The sequence below is a fragment of the Pteronotus mesoamericanus genome, unplaced genomic scaffold (genome assembly GCF_021234165.1).
Source record: "Pteronotus mesoamericanus isolate MK-2021 breed Mesoamerican mustached bat unplaced genomic scaffold, CSHL_Meso_final contig_90, whole genome shotgun sequence".
NCBI lineage: Eukaryota > Metazoa > Chordata > Mammalia > Chiroptera > Mormoopidae > Pteronotus > Pteronotus mesoamericanus.
The window spans coordinates 30,258,903-30,283,098 of record NW_026555277.1 but is presented as its reverse complement, the minus strand read 5'-3'; the positions used below and the strand labels follow the sequence as shown (position 1 = coordinate 30,283,098).

The 24,196-nt window shown below is 40.5% G+C and overlaps 1 protein-coding gene across 5 annotated transcripts in view; it reads left to right on the top strand.

Moving 5' to 3' along the window:
- The window catches only part of CD44 (CD44 molecule (IN blood group)), an 86,499-nt gene that overhangs the window by 32,370 nt on the left and 29,933 nt on the right, over positions 1 to 24,196 (top strand). For 2 of the 5 annotated variants that reach the window (XM_054585915.1, XM_054585913.1), the window contains exons 2-6: positions 3,326 to 3,491; positions 6,901 to 7,034; positions 12,780 to 12,848; positions 14,086 to 14,316; positions 22,088 to 22,210. In XM_054585915.1, coding sequence (XP_054441890.1) covers positions 3,326 to 3,491; positions 6,901 to 7,034; positions 12,780 to 12,848; positions 14,086 to 14,316; positions 22,088 to 22,210 — 723 coding nt within the window. The remainder of the gene's footprint in view (positions 1 to 3,325; positions 3,492 to 6,900; positions 7,035 to 12,779; positions 12,849 to 14,085; positions 14,317 to 22,087; positions 22,211 to 24,196) is intronic. The other 3 variants (XM_054585918.1, XM_054585917.1, XM_054585914.1) reach the window with 2 other exon arrangements.

Sequence of the window (24,196 nt, the reverse complement as noted above, 5' to 3'; positions counted from 1 at the left end):
CTCTCTTGGCTGAGCAGAGCACACACAACCACACACTGCTACTTGCACACAGACATACAGACACACTCACACAACGCATGCATGTGCTGTCTATAAAGTTATGTTGACTGTGGCACAAAGGCTTTTATTCGAAAGTCTCAGCCTGAATTGGTTTCTATCGTATTTGCATATCTGTGGGCCAGATAACAAAGCGGAGCTAATTTTAATAAGACAGAAACTTCCAAGGAGCGCCAAAACACCTTCTATGTCTCAGACTTTATTTTTAACCTGGGAGTGACAGAAGCCACCTCGCTGAGCACTGACAGGCAGTTGGCCTGTCCTGCTATCTGCTGAAGGCTCCTTCCCCTATCAGCCTCGTTTCCAAGAAGCTGATTGGGAGGCTTAGTTTTCTTTTTGTAGGCTAGACAAGCAGAGCCCCACATCGCTGCCACCCCAGAAGGGCTGCCACCCACAGTGACAGTTTCCCTTTGCTAACATTGGCCTACAGAGGCCAAAGCTGAAAATGTCAGTAAAAATAAACAGTATTTCAAAACGGCCTTGTGCGCTTCCCTCCTCTGTGCTCCCTGTGTGTCATCAGCCACATGCTGTGTGACTGGTTTAAGAAGCACACACTCCATTCCACCCAGCAGGAATTAATCTCACACAAAAGCACATTTTCTCCATTTCACCTACTTCTGATGCCCTTTTAAAGCACCTCCATGCTAATGAGACAAACAAAAGAAAAGAAAACCAGTTGATATTGGCTCATGTCTTTTGAAAGCTCCACTTCTTGTTTTTTCTTCCACTATGTTCAGTCAAGAAAGAGCACACAGAAGTTTAACAGTTCTCTTAACATCTCATTTTGCACTTATCTGACACTGTTTTCTTCTGGTTGGAACCCCTTCCTGCTCAGAAAGAAGAAAGCAGTTGTTGCCTGTACAACTCAATAACACTCATCCTCTCTTTGTTCTCAAGTCACAGTAGGTTAGGTGGACCTCTCTCCTTTAGAGGGAAAACTTGCTCTAATAATACAAAAGGAACCATGGGCGAACAGCAAAGCGGTTTGGAACATGGGTTTGACATTAAACAGACCTAAGATGAAATTCTGCTTCTGCCACTTAATAGCTGAGCAACCTTGGAAAGTTGTTTGATTTTTCCGAGCTTTTTTTTTTATTACCTATAATAATATGTACATACATATATTAAATTCACCTCTTAGGGTTCTTGGAAGCTGATGCGACCCAGAACCCTAAAGATTCTAGGTCCCCAGGAACAATGCAGTAACAGGTTACCAGTACCTGGGCTACTGGCTCCGAACTGTAGAACAAAGCAACTGAGATTCTGGAACGTGACTACGGGCTTTGGACAGAAAGCCTCATTTCCTTGGTCAACTCAGTTCTCTGAGTCCCAGTTTTCTTGTTGATTAATCAATAAGCGGAACCTTCCTGACTATCTCTGGAACTGCCCATGTGAAAGTTTGAGTAAAGCCAGTTCCGTCTGAATCCAGGCCTGGCTCATATCTAACAAAGTGATACCCCGCCTGGCGCATGGTCCACGACGTGGTGGGTGGGCTCCGAGGAACCCTCGGTAAGCATCCTTAAGGAAGGACTGCCTTTGAGGCTCAAGGTAGTGCTCAGGGGGAGTTAGGCTTCACCAGGACAGTCTGAATAATTTAACCTTTCTGTGTTGGAGCTAACTCAAGTGCAGACCGGGGATAATACACTCCCAGGGGGGAAAAAAAGAGTTTTCAATGAAGGCCTTTAAGACTTTTGAGATTGTTACAGAGGATTTTTCGGCTCCTTATTGAGATTTCAGAATAATGTCTGCAGAACTCACAGAAGTCCTTACATTAAACTGCTCTTTCACCAGTGGTCAGCAGTTTGGCTTCATGTTAAATGCTGTTAACTCTTGGGAGCAAACGACAGGTCTTGATCTATCTATCAAGATGTTAAAGTATGTTTTTCAATAAATTTCAATGAGTCAATATCTGTCAAGCCTCTCCTCTCTGTCAGGTACTGTTGTGAACACTAAAAAACAGCTGTAAACCACTAATAGGCCTTTTCTTGTTCTGGAGTTTTCCTCACAAAAAGGGCAGATGGATAATAACTAAATGAATACATAAATAAATAAGTTGCTGTTGAAGGTGCCAATGCAAGGTGAGCGGAGGGAGGCGCTACAAGTTTGGTAAGAATGCTCAGGGAAGGATCTAAGGGGAGGTGATGTGGAGCTGACAAACAAGAATGTGATAATGGAGGAACATTCCAGACAGAAGGAAAGGCAGATATAAATGTTCTAAGGTGGGAAAGAGCTCAGAATGCCCAAAAGAACTGAAGGGAAGCTTTGTGTCTAGGGCAGAATGAGCTACTTAAAGGCTAGAGAGGGAGCTAGGAGCCAGATCATGTAGATCTTGTCAGCTTTGATAAGGAAATTTATTCTGGGTACAACCAGAAGCCACTGGAGGTTATAAGCAAGGGAGCAACACCACATGATTGTGGAAAAATGCTCATAATATAATATTAAGTGGGGGGGGGGGAGACTCCAAAATCTAAAACTGTATATTTAGTATCATTTTAACTAGAAACACACAAAGACATTCAGAAAACAAACTGAAAGATGATACAGCAAAATGTTTAAAGTGTTAGCTGTAGTTTCTTAGTGGTGAACTTGCTTTTCTTTCATTACTTTCCAGAATTTTGTAAGTTTTCTACAAGTTTGTATTGCTTTACTAATCAGAAATAAATCATATGCTTTTAACTTTTTTCTTTTCTTTTTTAAATTTATTCATTTACCTATTGAGAGAGATCTTGGTTGCTTCCAAATGTTGGCAAGTATGAGTAAAGCTACTATAAGCATGTGTGCATAGGTTTTTGTGAGGACATACGTTCTCACCTCCTGTGGGCAAGTACCAAGGAGTGTTATTGCTGAATCATGTAGTAAGAGAATGCTTAGTTTTGTTGTGGCTGTACCATTTTGCAATGTCGCCGGTGGTAAAAGACAAGCTAGGGGTTACTAAAACTTTTAAGAGTTTATGTGAGCAAAAATCAGTTTTGATTAGACAGCACTAAACCCAAAGTGGTTAGGCGCGCTCCCAATCATACGCTTTTAAAAACGTTGCTGGCGCAGCAATGGGTGGAGACAAAGTGAGAGTGAGGCGACTTTACTGTGTCTTATTCCAGATTCTAGAGTGTAAAGCAATGGTGCTTTGGAATGTTGGAGTAACTACTGAAGGCTCTGGCCAGTAGAGAAGTTTTATTTGGCTTTTAATGAGGCTGCTCAAAAACAATCTTCTTACCCCTTCCAAATTACTTATGCAAAAGAATCTTAACATTTCTGCTTCTCCCCACAGATTTGAATATAACCTGCCGGTACTCAGGTGTATTCCATGTGGAGAAAAATGGTCGCTACAGCATCTCGCGGACGGAGGCTCCTGACCTCTGCAAGGCTTTCAACTGCACCCTGCCCACTATGGCCCAGATGGAGGAAGCCCTGAAAGTGGGGTTTGAGACTTGCAGGTGAGAGACCGGGCCCCCTGCCCGCGGGCTGCCAAGACCTATGGGGGCCAGGCTTATCGCTGGGACGGCTCCTCCCAGACAACTGATTGGATAATTGCCTGTCGGCCCCACCTATTAATTTGGCCTAGTCAATCCGGAACCTGCATGGCAACTGAAATTTAAGGCCTTCTAAAGCCTCCTTGCGAATAGTAGCAGGGTTGCCCAGAGGAGGCCATTGAGGGTCAGCCACGGGAATCTTCCTGCCCGAAGTGCTTCCCCAAAATGCTCTCCTGGCTTTGAAGAAAACGTGCAATATTATTGTCGGAACCACAAGAAAACGTAGCCAAATAACAGTGTTTAAAATAAATAAGTGCCTGGAGTCTGGGCGCTGCAGACTTGGCATGAAGTAGATTTTTCAAACAACTCTCTCTCTCTCTGTTTGGTTTTTGATTCTCTGCTATGTTGCTTTGGTTTGAGAGGGTTAAAAAAAAAGCGGGGCATGAAAATTATTAAGACAAATCACTGGCGCTTGGGAGATGATAGGAGGGACTCAGAAAGGCCTCCCGAGAGCTCCTGTGGATATCGCGTGCTCCGTGGAGCTTCCCTCACACCCGCCTGCTGGAGGATGGTCACCGCAGGCAATGGCCTTTTTTTGTTTTATTTGGTTTGTTTCTGATGGCCCCGGGGGGAGAGGCGCACTTTAAGAGCAAGCACGGGTGACCCTGCAGTGAAGTGTATGGCTTGGTTTGTTTTCACTAGAAGCTGAGTCATCTGAGCAACGGCTAAGTTTCCATCCCAGCCCATCGCTACCCCTTCTGTGCTTTTGCAGTGTAATGTCATTAGGAACATTAAATACACCTAACCCCCATCCTTGGCGAGAGGGTGAGGCACCCACTTGATGAGCGGTAGCTGAGGCTCTTGCTGAAAAGGAAAAGGAAAATCTTCAGGTCTTAAAATATGGTAGCCACGGGTCACATGTGGTGATCTACACTGAATTAAGTGAAATTGTAACCTTGATTCGTCCATGGCACAGCCGCTCCATTTCGACTAGTGACTCCCGTATGGGACAACATCAGTTATAGACCATTTGCATCATAAAGCAAGTGCGATTGCTTAGCATTGCTCTAAAACAAACAGCAGCTGTATAAGACATCTGGATGTGTTCAGAGCTGTGTCTGTGAGAACATGAAAGGATCAGAGAAAGGGAGCTGGCTCTGGTAGCTACTCACCCTGACCTGTAGTCTACACTGAAGGAAGGCCAGTTAGCCGATTCATTGGTTCTATTTCCAAGGCTAATTGTTTAAATATCGCCCGGACTAGGTCAGTAAGAAAGTGAGTTTAGTAAGCTGAATTTTGATTGAGAAATACAGGCAAGGCATAGTTACAAAATACAGAAATCTTTTCACATGTTGATAAAAGGGAAGTTCTTACTATTTCCACCAGACAGTCATCAAGACGTAGATGCTGGGCACTTGCTTACAACCCTTATTTAACCCTCAAATGGCACCATGGTCGACTATATTGCCCCACTTAGGGATGAAGCAAGTGAAGCTGAGGGAAGTTCCACAACTTGCAATGGGCCGCATCATTTGCAGGGGGAGGAGTCCAGATTCAGGTGCTGCTTCGTCTGAGCCCAGGGCAAGATTTTAGTGACCAAGGTCCCCAGAAGGACTGAGAACAAAAGGAAGATGCAAGTATGATGCATGGATTTGCTGAGTATTTCTTTTCTCCCTGTGAACAGCCACCTACTCAGGCTGCTCACAAACATATAAACTTTAATGTCCCCAGCTCATGTACAGTGCAACACACAAAACTGGCCATCGACCTGATGTGGCAAAACTCAGGAATAACTTACTAACAGAATGTAGATTCTAGAATCTAGATTGTCAGTGTTATACAGATTTGATGCATGCAGTAAGGGTGGGATGGAGTGTAGGCTCATCAGGGAGTATTATTGGTAAAAAAAAAAAAGGAAAAGAAGAACTATGCCAAAGAAGCCTATTGTTGCCTCCATAGCTGGTATTAAGTGTTTCAAAACTCATTTCCATAATTTCACTCATAGCTATGAATCAGTTATCTGCCATAGGACAGATGGCAGAGTCTCAGGCTATGATAGAACCTTAGCAGCTACTTTCCTCTGTCTGCCCCACCCTGATTAGTAGCAATTCTCAGATATATGGTACTTACTAACATGTAATTGCCACCCTCCTCCCACCAAGCTAAGAAGTCTTTGAAGAAACCAGACTGTCAGTTTAGATGAGGAATTAGTCATGCATGCTACGATTGCAACATAGACATTAATGAGTTCTAGTGCTTCAAAATTTCAAACTCACAGCCATTTCCATGGGTCTTATAGGGCAATGCACTATTGTTGCTACTGGCAGAAGAGATTTAAAGGATTGTGCAGTTTAGCCAGCTTTGCATTTTTCAGAAACCTGCTGGATTTAGCTTCTCCCTCTCTGCCCTTCCCCGCCACCACCTTGTCCCTTGCAGATAGTATTTCCTCAGCCCACGTCTCTCTCTCCTTTTTTTTTTTTTTTTTTTGGAGGCATTTATATTCTGGAGACATTGTGTGGTGAATCTTTAGCCATCATGATGCTGATGGAAGTGGCTGGGTGTTGCATGTTTTATCTGAAATGGCCTCTAGCTCCAACATGCTCCCAGAAACACATTGGTGGGGCAGAGGGGCTTAAGTGCTTCCCTGGCTGTGTTGCTTCTGGAAAATTCCTAAGCTAAATGAGGCATTGCTATCTACTTATTCATCACTATTACTCCTATTTTAATGCTGGTCAGTTTACTTCTACTGGCAATGAAATTATGCCTGGGATGCACATGAGGCAAAGTGCTCTCGTATCTGGCATGTGAACAGGCTTCGTGTTTAGGGTAATAGAATCTGGAATGAAGGAGTCACAGGAAAAGGTGAGGCGGGGAGAGAAGTTTAGGGATGGGAAATAGGGCAGTTTTGACATTTGAGCACTGAAATGAAGAGTCACCTAGTTTTGTCAAGGTGGAGCTTGTCATTTTACGTATTTTGTCAAAAATATGGTGGTACTGGGGAACCAGAGTGAATCTCACATCATAAAGTGGTTGTTCTTTTCTTTTTGGTGACTCAGGCTTCCTTCTTGTTCATATGGACTTGACTACAACTTTTATTTGATACAGTTTTTTTTTCTTTTCATGAATCTTTTTTTTTAAAAAAACCTCTCATAGAGCCCTCCATGAAATTACTTTGTCTCGATCAGCCTTGTTGATCCTTCTCACTTCCTCTGCTGTTATTTTTGGATTTCACATAACTCAGTGGTTGAAACTTGTAATGCTCTTTGGGGCGAGCTGAATGAAGCATTGCACTGCATGACATGTCATTTGATGGGATGTGATGAAATACCCATCACAGCCCTGCAAGGGGATAACCACTGATGTTTCTTTGCAGGTACGGGTTCATAGAAGGGCACGTTGTGATCCCCCGGATCCACCCTAACTCCATCTGTGCTGCAAACAACACAGGGGTGTACATCCTCACCTCCAACACCTCCCAGTACGACACGTACTGCTACAATGCTTCAGGTTGGTCTAAGTGGATCGTCTTTGTGTGTTGGGTCACTGTGGGCAGGTAAGCCTGTGGCAGCATGGCCCAGAGTGGCTCAGTTTTGGCTTACGTGAGGCTTCATGTAGCTTCCAGATGCTCACTGACTATCCAGGGTGCATACCTGCTAAGTTGGGGAGGCCAACAGTGAACATATAAATACTTAAATACCTCATATGAAGTCAGAGGGAGACAAGAACTATAAAAAGTAAAGCAGAACAGGAGGCTTTGGGGTGCTAGGGATGCTTTCTTCTGAGAAGGTGGTCAGGGAAAGAGAAGGTTCATTGAGGAGAGAGCCCTGAACGAAATGCGGGAGAAAGTCCTGAGCAGAGTGGGTGGCCAGTGCAAAACCAGGTGTGTGGGAGCACTGTGGCCCGTTCCGGGAACAGCAAGGAGGCTGTGGCGAATGAAGCCCAGTGCTCATAGGAAAGAATGCCAGGGAATGAAGTCAGAGAGGTAGGCAGGCGCCAGATCACAAAAAGGCTCATAGGCAATGGTGGAGAGTTTGGATTTTGTTCTCAATGTGATGGGAAGTCATGGCAGGGTTTGGATAGGGGAGGGATGTGAATCTAATGATAGCATTGGGGTACAAGCCAAATGGCTTAGCTTAAAGGTGTTATTATATCTTGAGAGACAGTTAGGAGGATATATGGTAGGCCTCTGACCTTGTCGAGTGTCCCTGCTCAACAATTGAGAGTCCAGCAGCTAGGGAATAAGGAAGTCAAGTTAAGATCTGCAGGCTGGGCTGCCAACCAGGGCCCCTCCCTGGGTATGGGACTTGCTTCCAACCACTAGCCTAGAAACACATGCTTGCAAGTCTAACCCAGGCCCTAGCAAAACTAAAGGATTCTATGCATCATGAACCTTGAGAGTCTTTTGAGAAAGGTTAAGCCCATAAATGTCAATTTTTTGAATGCCAACAATAAAATGTTTTGCTTCTTAAACAGCCTTCTGTTCTGCCTAAAGTTTTGAGATTATGTGAAGGGGAAGCTAAAGCCACAAAGTAAATGTGACACATCTACCTGGCATACCAGTTTTCATTAAAGACAGGAAGGGCATCCTTCCAGTCTTTAAATGAAAGTGACTTAAGACATTGTCTGTATGAGACGAACACCGATGTTGTTATATAATGGCTTAAGACATTATTTTTATGAGACAAACACCAATATTATATGTGGTAGTAGAATATAAAATCTGCATGACTTTTAAGCTAAAGCAGGGACATCAAAGAAATAAGATTACATCAATAGCTTTGGACCATGCCACCCACCTACTGTTGCATGAACAGTGGGGACTAGAGTGAGAATTCAGAGGGGAAGACTAGAATAAAGAGAAAGAGAAATTATCAGGGCTGGTTTGTTGAAATGGAGTGACCAAAAATATATACAGGTCACTAACCCTATGGAGAGGCACTCAAAGTAAGGAGAATACTGTAGAATATTTACTCCTCCCTGTCATGGGAACAAAGAACACAAATGGAGTTTAACCAAAAGGAGGAGAGTCCCACTGAGGCTACACAGTATATGTCCCTTACCCAGGTCCCGCACTCCTACCTAGAAGGTCCATTCTAAACACATCATAATGAGAAAAACCCTTGCAAATAAACAGGAACTGAACACAGAGCCACATGTGGTATAGCTAGCTTATCTTAAGGCCAGAGCTCATGGAAGATTTGGGAGGACCATGCTTTAGATGAGGGCCTTGGTCATGTTGAAAAGAGCTAGCACCAGACAGCATACTCGAGTATCTCTGAGTGCTGCCTGCTGCACCTCCCACTGAGTTGTGTCAAATGTATGCAAGTTTTTGCATATCCACATTGTCTCGCCTGGTTTATAAGTTGCTATCACTTGCTGAAAAGAAACTTAATTTGAAAAGGTGGAAGCTCACGCTGTTTTATTGCTTGGAAATGAAGCCATCTAGGCAAGTTACTACTGAGATTTTTCTCCCTGTCCTTATTTTTGCCCATAAGGTTGGGCCTGTCCTCAGAGAAAGGAGTGAACAGTACTGATTAACTTTCCTTTTCATTTGGTGGGGGTGAGGAGGGTAGTTTAGTTGAAAAGTTTGAGAAGTCCTGGGGGGTGTATTGCATAGAAAAGTGGCTGTATTTAAGTAGTGAAGTTCAAAGTGACATTTTTCTTTTCCTTTTTTCAAAATTTACTCAATAAGGATAGGCTGCTTTTTTAAGTTTTTCTTTAAGTTTTAAAAAGTTTATTTACTTTTTACAGCTATATGAGTTCAATACTGTGTAGGGCAGAGTGGAATGAGAAAGAACCAGGGACCAAATTTCTTATCTGGGATTTAATCTTGTTGAAACAACAAAATAAAAAGTAAAGGGGCTTGAGAAAAATGTTTATTTAAGAAAAAATGAATTCTAACTGTCTTGGTTTAGAGTGAGATGATAGGGGACATTAAATAAGCTATGGATCTTGACTACCTTCTGCTCCATGTGAAGGATCTCATAGGAAATGTCCTTGAATCCAACTGAGCCTGAGAACTACCAGGAGGACCCAGTGATATGATCCCCCTATAAACTGGTTCCAGGGACGAAAGCCAGCTCCGTCTTAGCAGATAGCTTCTGTATGCTTACAATTTCAGCAATGCTTTTATAAAACACAGCCTGTGGCTTACAAATGAAAATCAGGCAGACCCTGAAAAAGCTTTGTAGTTTTTTTCTTGCTTCAGCTGTCAGCGATGGGCCCCCTGTGAGCCTGCTGACTTCTGTGTCAACTACACCCAGAGCTGACTTGAATTCGTTCATTTTTTAAATTGGCTTTGAATTAGATGCCTCATCCTTTCTTGAAGGAGAAATGTAGAGAAGATTCTACATTTATTTGTTTACTCATTTACTCATTTACTGAACAAATATTTATTGGATACCTAGAATGTACCAGGCATTGAGGAAGGTGCCTGTCTCTCTGGCACTGAGCGATTGGCTAAACTGAATAATTAACATTTCTCGTGGCTTTTTAGTGCAATAGAGGCAAGGTTTTGAGATGCAGCCCTCCAGGAATCTCACCTCGGAGTCTCTCTAACAAATCTTTAGGTTCAGGAAAAGCGCACCAGGCCTGATCCTCCCAGCAATGCTATGCTCGTTAAACAGAGTGTGAAAGCCTGTCTAATGAGGCTCTGCTATCTGACGTGGGAGCGTGAATGTATTAATTGCACATTTGGGTCACCATCCGTCTTAGTACACTTGCCAGCTTTGATGTGCTTATAAAAGAAGGTGAACTGGAGCATGAAGGGAGTCCGTTTGAACAAATGCTCTAATCATTTACAAAACTGTCTCAGTGTTTTTGACATCATGCCCCCTTCTATTACTACTTATCTCTTAGAAATTCCCAGTGGACTCTACTGTTACCCACAGTTATGTTTGAATTTGGGGGAGTTTCTTCCATTCCGCTATTAAGAAGTCTTAATCCAAGGCCTGCTTTTGGGTCTGTGCAATGTGACGATATCAGAAGCACATCACAGGTCAGGCCAGTTTCTGGTGGTATCCCCAAAGCAGACTGAGGAGATATTCTTCAAAATTTCCCAGGGTGGCTTTTTGCCCTGATTTTGAAGTGAGGGATTCATTGGAAAAATATTTGGAAAACTTTAAAAATCTAAAGAAATGTTAATTATTACTGTCTCCCATGACATTGTGAATTCCTCAAAAGTGGGCACAAGAGCATGTTTGTTTATTTTTTATTTTTTGCTCTTTTTTTAAAGTATGCGATTTGTCATACATGTTGAGTAAATGCTTAAAATGAATAATGAACCGATATATCTGGAACTCTCTTTATTTCTACAGCATTGCCATTCAGGTTTTATCTAAATGTCTTTTTGATCTGTTTATATTTGCAGGCCATTTTGAGGTGTAACTTCTTAGGTGTGTTTACTAGAAGAATGTACTTCTTTCCTTTTTCATTCATTCAACAATATTTATTGAGTACCTCCCTGTCCCCATTGCACATAAATGTTCTGGCCAAGACAGATGAGGTTCCTACTCATCTTCCGGAGCTTAAATATTTCTATGGAGGTGGGCGTGTATGGAGGTGGTGGGGGTTGGGGGATGTGCCACGACCGGCCTTGAAGTAAAATGAACAGGGTAATTTAGATAGTAGTAAGCGTGACACAGAAATGAGAGCTGGAGATGCATGATGGTGGCAGGTGGGGGTGGGGGGGTTGGGGGGGGGGACTGGTCTAGACTGGATGGTGAGAAATGGCTTTTCCAGGGAGGAGACTTTCTCTTTGGAGGGTCCCTCTTCCGCAAAATCTTTTAATCAGCCTTTGTAAGAATGGCTCTCCTAAAGTCTGCTTTTCTCTAGTTGAAATAGAAAGCTGCCATTTAGTTTCACTATGAGGCCAAAAAATAGGCAGGTCAAGAGCATCTCCTTAATCTGTGGGAAAAGATGCTCCTAGGAACTGGGAAGCAACCAAACCCTGTTTTGTTCAACTTGTGTTTTTGTCCAGTGTTTTGAGTACCTGATGGTTTATGGCAAGACACTTGGAGTACTTGTGATAATACCCTTCCTTGTAATAGCATTCTGCCTGCATCCATCTATTCATCCATCCATCCATCCCTTTCTTCCTTGCTCTTTGCCAACAAGCAGCTCTGGGAGAAACCAACCTACGAAATAAGTTGCCACTTTACATTTAGTTGTGTACATTCCTACACACAGTGTAAAAAGCTGTAATGCACAATTGGATCCATCCTTCCTATAACTCCAAAGCCAGTTTAAATCTCTTTGAGATTTTAGAGCTCAGCACAGGTCTAGGTACCGAATAGAGCAGGTGGACATGAATGAAACAGTTGGTAAAGGTATTCTGACATCTTCTTTGAGGATCCAAAGGATGGCATGCAAGGTTGGACTTCTAGGGCCTGTTTCCACAGAGTTCTACACAGTGTTTCTCAGAGGGCTGCTATTAACATCTTGGGTAATCAGGCAGGCCCAAGGTCTAGTCAGAAATCTTTATTCCCAGAGTTGGAGTGGATAATAAATGGAGGACAAAAGAAACAGAAGCCAGAGATACCCACAGTGAGATATGCCAAAATAGCAGTCTCAGGAAATATTCTGGGCGCCTAGACCAAAGATAGACAACCTCAGAAACTTCATATTGAGAAGTCAAATTAATAAAAAAATTAATACATTAACAAAAGACTGAAGACTAGTCTGTTTTTAAATATTTCTATCAAGTATATTTTGTTGGTTATTTTAATCTTTAGATTCTCATACCATTCATGTTAATAAACGATTGTATTTGTCATGTTTTTTCGTTACTTTTGTAGATTATTGGGATTGCACATGATTTTCTTACATAGTTATACATGTCTTTAAAGTTTTTTTTCAGAGTACCCAATTACTTATATACTAACAAATTAAAAAAATAAATTTCTATTGTGTGCTTCCTTAGAGAAGGACTACGTGTATCTTATTCATCATTGTACCCCCAGCCCTCTACAATGCCTGATACAGAACATATATGTATTTGTTAATGAATGAATTTGCTGGCATGGAAAGAGGAACAAGTGAGCTTCCAAAAAATGTATGAAGCTAAATAAAAATGGAGACTGCGTCTCCAAGGCCAGAGACATTCCCAGGAGACTTAACCAAGGTTCAGAAAAAGAAAATTACTTGGGACAAGTTATGATAAAACTCCATTCTAATTTACTAATAGAAATAGGTATTAATTTTGCTCATATTTTTTAGAGTTCTCATGAGTTTTTTTTCTTTTCTACCTCATAGCACCGCAGGGAGAAGATTGTACATCAGTCACAGATCTGCCCAATGCATTTGATGGACCAATTACCATAAGTATGTATCTTTTCTAACTTTGATTGGGTTTTCCTGTTCTTGGGAAAGGGATTAGGTGCAAGTTCTATGTATGACATTTGGCTAGATTAAGTCATTTCACTAAGGCTGGGCACATTGGCTATGGTTCAGTGTCCCTTCCTCTTTGCCTGTAATGGCTTAAAATGCTATCTGGTTTACCCCAATTCACTTTTCCTCAAACTTCAGTCGTTTGAAATCCACTTTCAGTGTACTTGGCACTTCTATGTACATAGCATTATTGTCGATATTTTTCATTTAATCGACCCATTCTTTTCTACCCAAAATACATTTATTTTTTTAAAAACTGAAAATGAAATACCAATATCCCTGGTCATAATTAGAAGGTAACCTTAAAAATAAATTGAAATACAGGGACAATTAAATAATGTTCTTAAATCCTGGCAGCCGAAGGTTCTGACCTGTGTTCTTTCTCATAGGGGAGGATTAACAGGTGGTAGGGTAGGAGTGTTCTGTCCCCCAGATCTTGTGTTTGATTTTACTGGAGTACTGAAAAATAATTATAAAAGGTATGATGTACTGAACTCCACAGAGGAAGCAGAGGCTCCCTCAAAACCCAAACATGCTAATTTCTTAGCTAGTAGTTGGGGTAACTTAAACTGACAAAATTTGGCCCTTAGAAAGAAAATCTAATTCTTTATGGGTTTGCCAGTCTGTCCCCTGCTGATGCTAATAGTCTCTCTGTCTCCTACTTCATATCCTTTCTGGAAATTGGTGGAATTAATAACATAAAGTTTACTTGTTCTTGAGTGGGCAGAGTAGGGAATTTACCATTTATTGAGCACAAACTATATTTTGAATACCATGCTAAGCACTTTACATACAATACTGTATCTTGCTCATAACAGATGGTAGTATTATCCCTATTTTACAAATGACAAAGCTGAAGCTCAAAGAGTTACCTACCTTGTCTAAAGCCACACAAAACTGGAACTCAAACACAGGGACTCCCAAACACACCCTTTTGTCCCATCCTCATTTCCAAGGTATGTGAGTGGGCAGGGGAGGGTACACTTTTCTCAACGCTCCGGCTACATTCCCACCTGCCCCCCAGCCACTAGAGAGGTAATTAAGTGTTGCTCTTCTCAATAAAAATGAAAAGCAACGTTGCAGTTCCTGTCTTACATGATAATTCACAGTCTTTTCTATACTCAGGGAATGTGAGCTGTCAAGTTCTAAAAGTGCCTTCTCTTTCTCCCAGCTATCGTTAACCGTGATGGCACCCGCTACACCAAGAAAGGTGAATACAGAACTAATCCTGAGGACATTGCCAACAACAGTACTGATGAGGATTTCAGCAGTGGGTTCCCCAGTGAAAGAAGCACTTCGGCAGGTTACACCATCTTCCACACCCTCCTTCCAACTGAACACTCGACCCAAGACCGAGACTATCCCTGGGTGTCGAAATACCCAGAGGATACTGCTGCTACCAGTAAGGACAATGGATCACTGTGCTTTCCGATAGTGATTCATTTGCAAAAAACATTTTCTTCTTGAGACAGGCACTCCTGGGTGGTTTGTCTCCTGTCTGGAGGTTGGTGATGTCTTTTGGGGAGGTGGGATGTGGCGGCTGTCGGTGCCCCGCATGCATTGACTGCTACTGCCAACAATTTTTTTTTTTTTAAATCTGCAACATTTTTTTTCTTTTTTATGTTTGTGAAATTTTTTCTTTTTTCTTTCTTTCTTTCTTTTTTTTTTTTTTTAATCTGCAAGGTTTTTCTTACCTTGGGATAAGAAGTGCCATATAAGAAGTTTTTTAGAACTTCCCTTATTCTCTTGTCCCAGGGATACAGTGACAATTCAAGCTTGGTACAAAAGTTGTTTTCATTTTTACATGTTTCCTTCCAGTTCTCATCCATCTCTGAATAAGACTGTTTTCATAAGTTGGGATCACAGCAGATGTATACCATTCCATCTGCTCCTTTATGTCTTACTTAACTTTATGTTTTTATATTTTAACCTGATTTATACTCATGTTATTGATTGTATAATATTCAGTCATATTCGTCACCCATGATTTACTGAAAAATTCCTTTGTTTTTGGTCCAGGGAAACATAGCTGAAGGAGTTATCTGATCAAATTAAATCTGCTTAAGAGTTTTCTAGCCTAGCCTGTAGAGGAAGGCTCTGAACACTTGCTTGGTTTGTGAGGGTAACTCAATACCTTGGTACTGTGAGAGTGGAAATATGTAAACATTGCCTTAGATTTCTATGGGTATGGGTCCCTTGTGCTTTGCTTCATGAGAAAGTGTTTACAGCTCTCTCTTGTCTCCTTCTTCACTTTTCTCTTTGTGTGTCCCCCCCCCCCCCCCCGCCGCCCGTCACCGCGTCGTGGTTTGCTTTAAAACTTGTTTCCAGATTGGCTGTGTTCCTGCTGTGGAGGATTATTCAAACTTAAATAAGGCTTGGGTCTCCTGAGCCGCTTTCCTAGTGTGGTTTAGACTTGCTCCTTTCCTGACTATGGCTCTGGAGGGGTGGGACTCCGCTCTCCAAAGTGTGTGGCAGAAATTTCCTAGTTTGTGAACACTCAAGACAGGAACCTTTTCTACCACTTGTCTCCCAGGAGCCAGGAAAACCTCCAGAGCATGATGATTTAATGTAAGGTTACTCGCTCAACCATGCTTTAAATTTCTATTGGCAGCTTGCAAATAGTGGTACAAATAGGTTTGGGGTTCTGGTCATCCTCTGCAGATTGTTTGAATGTTTCAAAAAGCAGATTCTTTCAAATTACCCGTGCTGCCCTGGATAATCGGCTCTCTGGAGCCAACTGTTTGCCACTTCATTGTTTGTAATCCCGCGGACAACCTTCCTTGAGAGAAGCTTCTGCAAACCAAGCTGGCGGTGCTGCTGGCTCCTTGTTGCGCCTCAATTTCCCCGCCCTTTAAAGGCAGCCCCGTTGAAGGTGCTCATCCTCAGGGCATTCAGTTTCGTCAGATGCTGGCAGATGGCAATTACTGGTCTCAGCAAGAAGCAGGTCAGGTCTATGCTAAAATACCATTTCCCACCAAAGAAGAAAATCCTAACAAATGCCTCTGCTAATAGTGAGTGTTTCACATGTGCTTTAAGAAAGTCAATTAGCACATTGTATGAACAAGTCATAGCACATCTTGTAAGGACTGCACTTTTCCTGCCTGTTAGTTAGCCAGCAAACACATTTTGAAGACCTACTCCGTATTAGGTCTATTCTAATGCTCAGGATCCAGTAGTCAACACCATTAGAGAGGGATAATAGAAGAGAATGAGGATTAGTAAGCCAGTCATTTGTTCAACCAATATTTGAGGTCTTCTCTGTGCCAGATGTTGCTCTAGTTCCTGAGGACTCAGAGTTGGACCTAATTCCATGGAGCTGATACACTGTTCAGAAATCAAGAAAGAAGTGTGCTATGAGATTTCACTGATACCTAGTTTAGGATTTGGGTTGAGAAATGAATCATGCTTTCCTCTTTCCAGAGCACTTAGCTAAGTGTTTTTTAGTACTTAAGGAAGAAAGAGACTCATTTGTCCACCAGAGTGAGTCCAAAGCTAATCCGAGAGTTATTGAAGTGCTGCAGGATCCAGTTAGGCCAATGGCAGCTCCAGTACATCAGTGCATACAATGAAGAGTGTCAGAAAGCAATCAGGTGTAAACTTGCAAGTAGCATATGGCCTACCAGGAAAAGTTAGCACTGATAAGTGAATAGACCGTATGTTCTAAGCCCAGTTCAAAACCTCATGACTATTGGACTGAGAGCTGGAAATTAGTGAGAGGGAGTGATTTTAAGACCTCCCTAATGCATGCAGGAGGGCAGAGGTCAAGAGGAGGGCTGGCTGAGTACCTAGAAGCACTCTTTGGCTTGGCTGGCTCATTCCTTCTTTAAGGGTCCTTAGTGGGTGGCAGTAGGGAAAAACAATAAGAACAACCATCTGGGTAGGTTTCAATTTCCAGTGAACTTTTTATTATAAGTGTTATTTTTGGAAGAGCTCTCCTGGAGACATGTCATCAGCTTCTTTTATATTGGTGATCTGGAATTCTTTGGAATCCAGAAACCTGAACGAATTCAGGAAGCAGACTCTTGTCTGGGAGCACTCTTATTTCCTTGTCTTCTGGGTGTCAAAGAAATATATATATATATCATACATACATATGCATATATAATAGCTCACTTGGGTGAGGAAAATTGGAAACTGCTGGCTAAGCAGTAGCTTTTTCCTTTTCCCCCAAATCTTTTCAGGAAGAGAGAAATAATGCCAACTTCTATATTGCTCCTGTGTGTTTACTTACTGTTCGTCTCTTCCTGGTGTACTATAGGGTAAGAGTAGCATGAATCATGCATCTTTAATAAGTTTCTAAGGTAAGAATGTCTGCGAGTATTTCAGGGAATTCTCAGGTTTATCTCGGGGCATCATTGGTGAAATTGGCTCCTATCTTGCTACTCTTTATTCTGAGCAAATGTGTTCTTTGTAGTATAGAATGTACTGTGCAGGTGGTTGACATTTGGTATGCATAGAGTCAAAGTTTTTAACCTGGAATTCATGGACTTCTGGTAGGTTCAATAATAGACCGTAAGGTGTACAAGACCACCTGAAATAATATGCAAAATTTTGAGAATGTGTACATGTAGCATCACTTTTTTTTTTTTTCAGAAAGAAGCCATAACTCAAATCAGATTTTCCAAAGGGGTGTGTGACCCAAATGGTTTTTAAAATCACAAGTGGTTTAGATGTTTATCCTTGTGATCTTTGCCATTCTTCTTCTACAGGAAAACATTTTGGACTCAGTCCAACTTGAGAGTCAAATAAGAGATCTCAAAGTGTAAAAATATAGCCAATTATCCTTCGTCTAATTTGAACAGAGTCCAGAATTTCTCTCATGTGAGAGTTTTGTTTCTTTTCTGGAAATATTGTGCACTCTGAATTAGAATGAAAAGTTACAGGAAGTGATGGATGCATACTTGAGATCTGAGACCAACATGTTGAACACATACCCTTTGCAAAGTTCTTCCTTGACATACATACAGCATAAAGCTTGACTTGAAGTTGATAAGTGTCAGTGAAGCTTTCAAATGCTAGGTGTCATTGTGAGCTACTGGATGAAATGACTGACCCAAAAGATACAGGCGAGCACCTCTAAACACACTCCAAAAATAGATGAATAAAAGCAACATTGTGAAATTCTTCATTGAAGACCTTCAGTTCATGGCTGAGTCACCCAATCAAGTTAATATAAAGTCTCTTTCCATCATTGGATATTAATTTGCTACTTGATTTTGTTCTGAGCCTGTATGCAGGGGATTCCATTTGAAGGAGGAGTAGCATTGACTTGATACCCATTTCTGATGTTATCCTAAGATCCCAGGAGACTTTAGGAGAGTGGAAAGATAAAATCAGGCCTCTCTCCTTTTCTAATCTTTACCCTGTAATAGATCCAGACATTATATATAGTCAGAGAGTAAAGGTTGTTTAGAAAGATCTCACTAAATGAATATTTTCATAATTGATTGAGTTACTTCAACTGTGCTCTCAAACAGCCATGCAGCAGCTCAGAAGCAAATTAATTGGATATGGTCCTCATTTGCTAACTCACAGCCTAAGACTTAGGATCAAACAGCAGCAATGACAGGTAAACTGTTATTTCCTTTGCTTATTTGCTGTCCCGAACGCCAGGTCGGACAGTGCTGAGGAAAAGGACACCCTTTATCATTTTCTGCTAATGCTCCATCACGACTATTGGGAGAACAGGGTTTGGTACCATCTCGTTTATCAGGGAGCCCTGCAGATATGCCTGGATACTCCTAAGTGTTTTACTTGTTTTCATTTTGGCAACATGTCAAATAATCAGAATTATTATTATTTTTTTCTGTAGGGGCTTCTCTGAAGAGAATCTTTCAAAACAAGTACTCTAGAAAGTCGGTTAGAAAATGTATACTCCTACTTTGTGCTGATTATCATAGTTAATAATAATAGAGGGACGTATTGATTTACAAGTAGAAAGCGTAGACCCTGGACACTTGTTTGGACATCTAAAACCTCAGCTGCAAAGTGTAGGAAGTGACTTGTTGTTTTATACCAGGATCCAGGCCTCTAACAAGCTCCCTGGATGTTTAACTGTTAACCCTAAGTTCCTGCAAAGTATCTTGACCTGAGAGCTTTTGTGGGAAAAGATTCAAAATCTGTAATACTGGGAGATTACAAGCATATTGTCATTTACTAACTTTTGTTGATGGAGGATATGGTCATATTTTAAAATAACTAGGTATTCTTTCTATAGAAGGAGAGTAATAAAAATGGCTCTTTACATTTGCTTAGCTTGTAAGACATTGAATACACTGTATTCTTTATTTTGACAAATGCTCAATGAGGACAAGAGTGCTGATGTTACGATTGCATATCATGGTGATTAAGATAATGCTGGAGGGAGGGAGGGATATACTATTTTTAAATGTTTGAAATGTTTATCTTCAGAGAACAAACACTGTGAAGGAAATGGCCTTGTCTGTGTTTCACCTTGGGTCATTTCTAGGCTTTCTTGACAGCTGAAAAAGGAAATCTAATTCACCTTACTTTTGTATTTGGGAAGTTAACGATGGTTTCATTGTCTCTGCTTTCACTTTTTTCATTTCATCATCTGTTATCTAATATACTTCTGATGCACATCATGGTTACAGAAATGGCAGTCTTTAACAGTTTTCATATGAAGACTCTTGCTTCTGGTCTTATTAGTGAGGTCATTGGGTCGCTTTACCTCTGTCTTTCCTGATTAATTTTCCTCTCTTTAAAAGCTGGAACTCAAAAGATCCTGCTCTGTTTTGCAAAAGTGTTAATATAAAAAGTGACCATAGGCAAGGTTGCTAGAGGATTTGGACTCTAAATGGAAAAAAAATAGAGAAGCTTTTTTTTTTTTTTTTTTTTTACATTTTTTTCATTTCAGGTGTCATTCTTCTGTGTATCTGGGATTTGTAGGGTTATGTGTCTAGAATTGCTCACAGAAATATCATATCCTAACTTTTGGAGAATGACATTGGTTGGCCAACATAGAATGTGCAGAAGATGAAGGGCCAAGACTCTGAAGAGCAGGGTGTTAGAATCAGAGACTCTCAGATTTGGAGAATATCTTAAAAGGTCTAGTTCAATCAACACGTCTAATCATTTAATCACTTACATGACTTTCCTCAGTGATCTTTCTGATGGTAGGGTATATAATCCTTTATGAAGAGGCTCATGACTGAATAGTTCAGATTGTTAACTTTTTAAATTCAACATTTGAAAGAATTGTCCTCTCCACAGGTCCCACCACAGGTCCCAACTTAGCCTTTTGGGAGCATGGACAACAATTTAATTCCTCTTTTACATTATAGTCTTTCAAAATTGAAGGACAGTTTCATGCTCCTTTTGAGGCCTCTCTGTTGGTTAACCTTCTGACTTCAGACAGGTCAAGGTCTGTCCTATACAGTTTTTCATCCTTGAGATGAGCAGCATGCATTAGATGATATTTGACATCCTTCCATCCCTGACATTCTATGAACTACAGTTTGGGCCTCTGAAAGAAATGGAACTTCTGTGCTTTTCCCCTTTCTTTCCACCATCTATATCAAGTATCGATAACTCCCTTGAGTGGAAAAAAGAATAAAAGCATATACAATGCTATTTCTAAGGAACCGATCATTAACAACAATCAATTCAATTATCCTTACAACAGCTTTGATGGGAACTAGTGGTACACCTCCCAAAACAGTACCCAAGAGGCAAGAAGTTCAGGATTGGTTTTCATGGTTGTTTCAACCATCAGAGTCCAAGAACCATTTTCACACAACAACAATAATGGCTGGTGATTAGTTATTACTCTTTCACTTCATATGTTTTCTTGACAGTCTTCAGTAATTCTCATTGACATAAAGTCCATTCTGGCCTTACAAGTGTTTGTGATGACTTTAGAAGGATCATGAGCTCTGAATCTATATGTTTGATTTCATAGCACTGTTAAGCAGATTTCTTCTTTCTACTCTATAGAATTAATATAGTCCAGGGGGAGCCTGATAAGGGGACTGTGGAAAATGGGATAGGTCTTTCTTGATGACAGAACAAAATTATGACTCTGAAAGGTATGGTAAAATGGCCAACGTCATTTGAAATTTTTGACTTCTCAAGAGAAAATACAATAGCATAGCTAGAGCTAACAAAATATAGAAAATCTCAACCAGTAGAACTATTCTTGGGATAGATACTAACAGTATGAAAAAAAAATGGTCATTCCAAAAGATAGCATGAATATGATTCAAAATGGAGGAAACCCCTTTGCAGTAAAGAGACATCTACAGTAACCGTGGAAAAAAGGTGGAGGGTTTTCTTCTTTCTTGCAATTGCTTCCCAAAGGAGAAAAGTGAGAATTTCTCCTAATCTTGGCTACAGTCCACTTTAGTCAGCCAAAGTGGCTGACTAATAAATGACAAGAATGACTTCTCTGTTGAGTAACTTTTTTTTTATTTTGCTGTATGCTGAAGTCTTGTTGGGAACTGCAGTGCAGATTTCGTTTGCATTTACAGTACAGTGATCTGATGCTAAAGAAGATAAAAAATGAATTGCAAATTATGAATACAACTATGATACTTTAGAAATGACTAACATGTGCTTAAATTCCAAGGTTTTTTAGAAGGTAGCTTGACAAAGCAAGTAGGCACATGTGAAACTTTTCTATTCTCTCCTGGATGCTCTACCTTTAATGACGTATTCTTAATAAGTTAATAAGTGTATCTAAAAGCATGAGGGAGTGTTTATTGGCCTTTTTTTCTTTTACTGTTTTGGTTGGGTTGTGTCTGTAATTATTCTTTAACTTTCTTAAAGAGACCGTTCAGTTGTAAAATCATAGCCATGTGTTTTTAGATCTATAGATTAGCTTCAGAAACCAAGATATAGGAATTTGGAGTAGGGCCTGGCTGGGTAGCTCAGTTGACGAGAGCATTGTCCTGATATGCAAAGGTTATGGGTTCGACCCCTGGTCAGGGCACATACTAGAATCAACCAATAAATGCAACAACAAATCAATGTTTCTCTTTCTTTCTCTCTCTCTCTCAAAATTAAAAAAAAATTGGGGGATATACACATCAAATATTTCACTTTTTTCTTATAATCTTGGTAATTCCATCATACACTCTGAGTCTGATTTTCTTTCTTTGTCAAATGGGTTACTTGGCATCCAACTCAGCTATTAATGCAAGTCACCACAACAGGTATGGATTCAAATATCTCAGCAGGCTGGGAGCCAATTGAAGAAAATGAAGACGAAAGAGACAAACACCCCAGTCATTCTGGATCAGGCATTGATGATGATGAAGATTTTATCTCCAGTACCAGTAAGAATAATCAATTACAGTAGAACTATACAAGGCTTATCAATCTGAGTGACACCCAACAGTATTTCTCTTGGGAAATAGTTAATATGAAAAATGAGCATAAGCCTATGATCACACCTTAGTTATACATTGATTAGATTTTAAAGGATGACATAGATTTTTTAATGGAAACCAAAACATATTTGGAGAGAAATGGGAAAAACATGTTTTGTAAAATTCCTAATGCCTCATGTTCTTCCTGTAGTCTGCTGCTACAGATTCTCTTTGAACTATCGAACTTTGTCAGGAAATGGCATAGGAGTAAAATTAACTACAAATATTCATTGTGTAGATACTGTCTAGGTGCAGGGAACACAAAGATGAAAGAAGCCAGAGCTCTTGCCTTCAAGGAGCTCATGGTCCATTATAGCAATGGACTTGAGAATGTGATTGGGAGAATATTAATTAAAAGTAGTAGACGATCCTAAACTGAAGACTTAGAAGGCCCTAGAAAGGCTTCAACAATGGGAACCAGAACTCAAGAAATGTCTTAGTTAATCAAAACCTTACTGAGGTCAAGGGAATAAATTCAGAGTTTTTATAAATTGATAACCAAAGGCATTTAGGCAAAAGACAAATATCAGCTGAGCTTTACTAAAACAATGCCAACTATTAAAAACAAATAGAAAAATCACTGCATAATAGTATCCAAACTTGTGACAATTATAAAACTTTTCAAGAACAGAGATGGAAATTAAGCTGAATAATGTCCTTTAAAAAAGGCAATGATTGGTCTAATATCCTGTCTGAAGACTGAATTTCCTATTCATACCTGTAATCATCTAAGATATTGCTGAACAGTGATGAGAATCCTGAATCTGATTCCATAACAGCTCTACTTTTCCTTAGAGAAGCTGTCACGTTGGGTTGTTACGTGAGCTCTTTTGGATCACTGAAGTTCTGTCCCTCCCAATCTGAGAGTATCTTCCTCAAATGGACAGCATCAGGGAGGGAGAGATCCAAAAAATAGCTTCGAACTTGAAGGCATCTAACTATATATAGTATTGTTAGAACAAAACCTTGATATGCACTAGATGCACTGTGTCTAAGCTCTTAAGTGGTATACATTTAAGCCTGGACACCTCAGAGCTTAGTCTATGGAATAAGGAAACTCTTTTTAATGACTTCAGAATGAAAGCCAAATAACCAAAAACACTGAAGCTCTAATATTATGCTGTCTCTGGGGTTTAGGATGTGGCCCCATCTTTCAGGTAGGGCCACCAAAAAACTGTGGTCTTAATACTTGAGAAACTAAACCCTTGGGTGGCCATCCAAACAGATCAATGTGAAAATAAATTGCATGATCACACTCCAGGAGAAAGCTTCCCTTGGTAATTTTCATCTCTGTGGCATATTTTCCAGTTTCAGTTCACTTTTCTGCTTGGCCTCTATGCACATAATTCAGCAGGATGCCCTCTTTCCTCTGTAGGGGTATAAAAGCTGCCACTTTTTTCAGGCTTATTGAAAATGTGATCAATGACACTAAACTTGATTTTCTTAACTTGTGAAATAGAGCTGATAGTTGTATAGTTCTGAAAAGAGTATTGTATTATTTGGGTATCAAAGGGAAGTTGGAAAGAATTAGGGTGGATTTGCAAATAACCTTTTCACAAAAGACATTGATTCTGATTTTTTCATGATCCTTCTGTTGGGTGCATCTCCTATTCTAGCCCTATCGTTTTTGGGTGACAGTATGCCTCTTTCTTTTCCTTGGAGATCTGCTGTGATGGTGTTTGGTTCCCTATGGTGTTTTTCTACTGAATGTATGCATCTTGTTTTTCTTTCGCCGCCTTTGAATGGCTTGCTTGTGAAGCGCTTTGTATTTGATGAGACTACTATAAGTGCTTGATAAATATTCAGAAATGTGTAGGTAAATCATATGGCTGTTATAGGTAGGTATTCTTTCTTAGAATTGCCTATAGGAAAGCTCTGGATACCCAGAGTTTT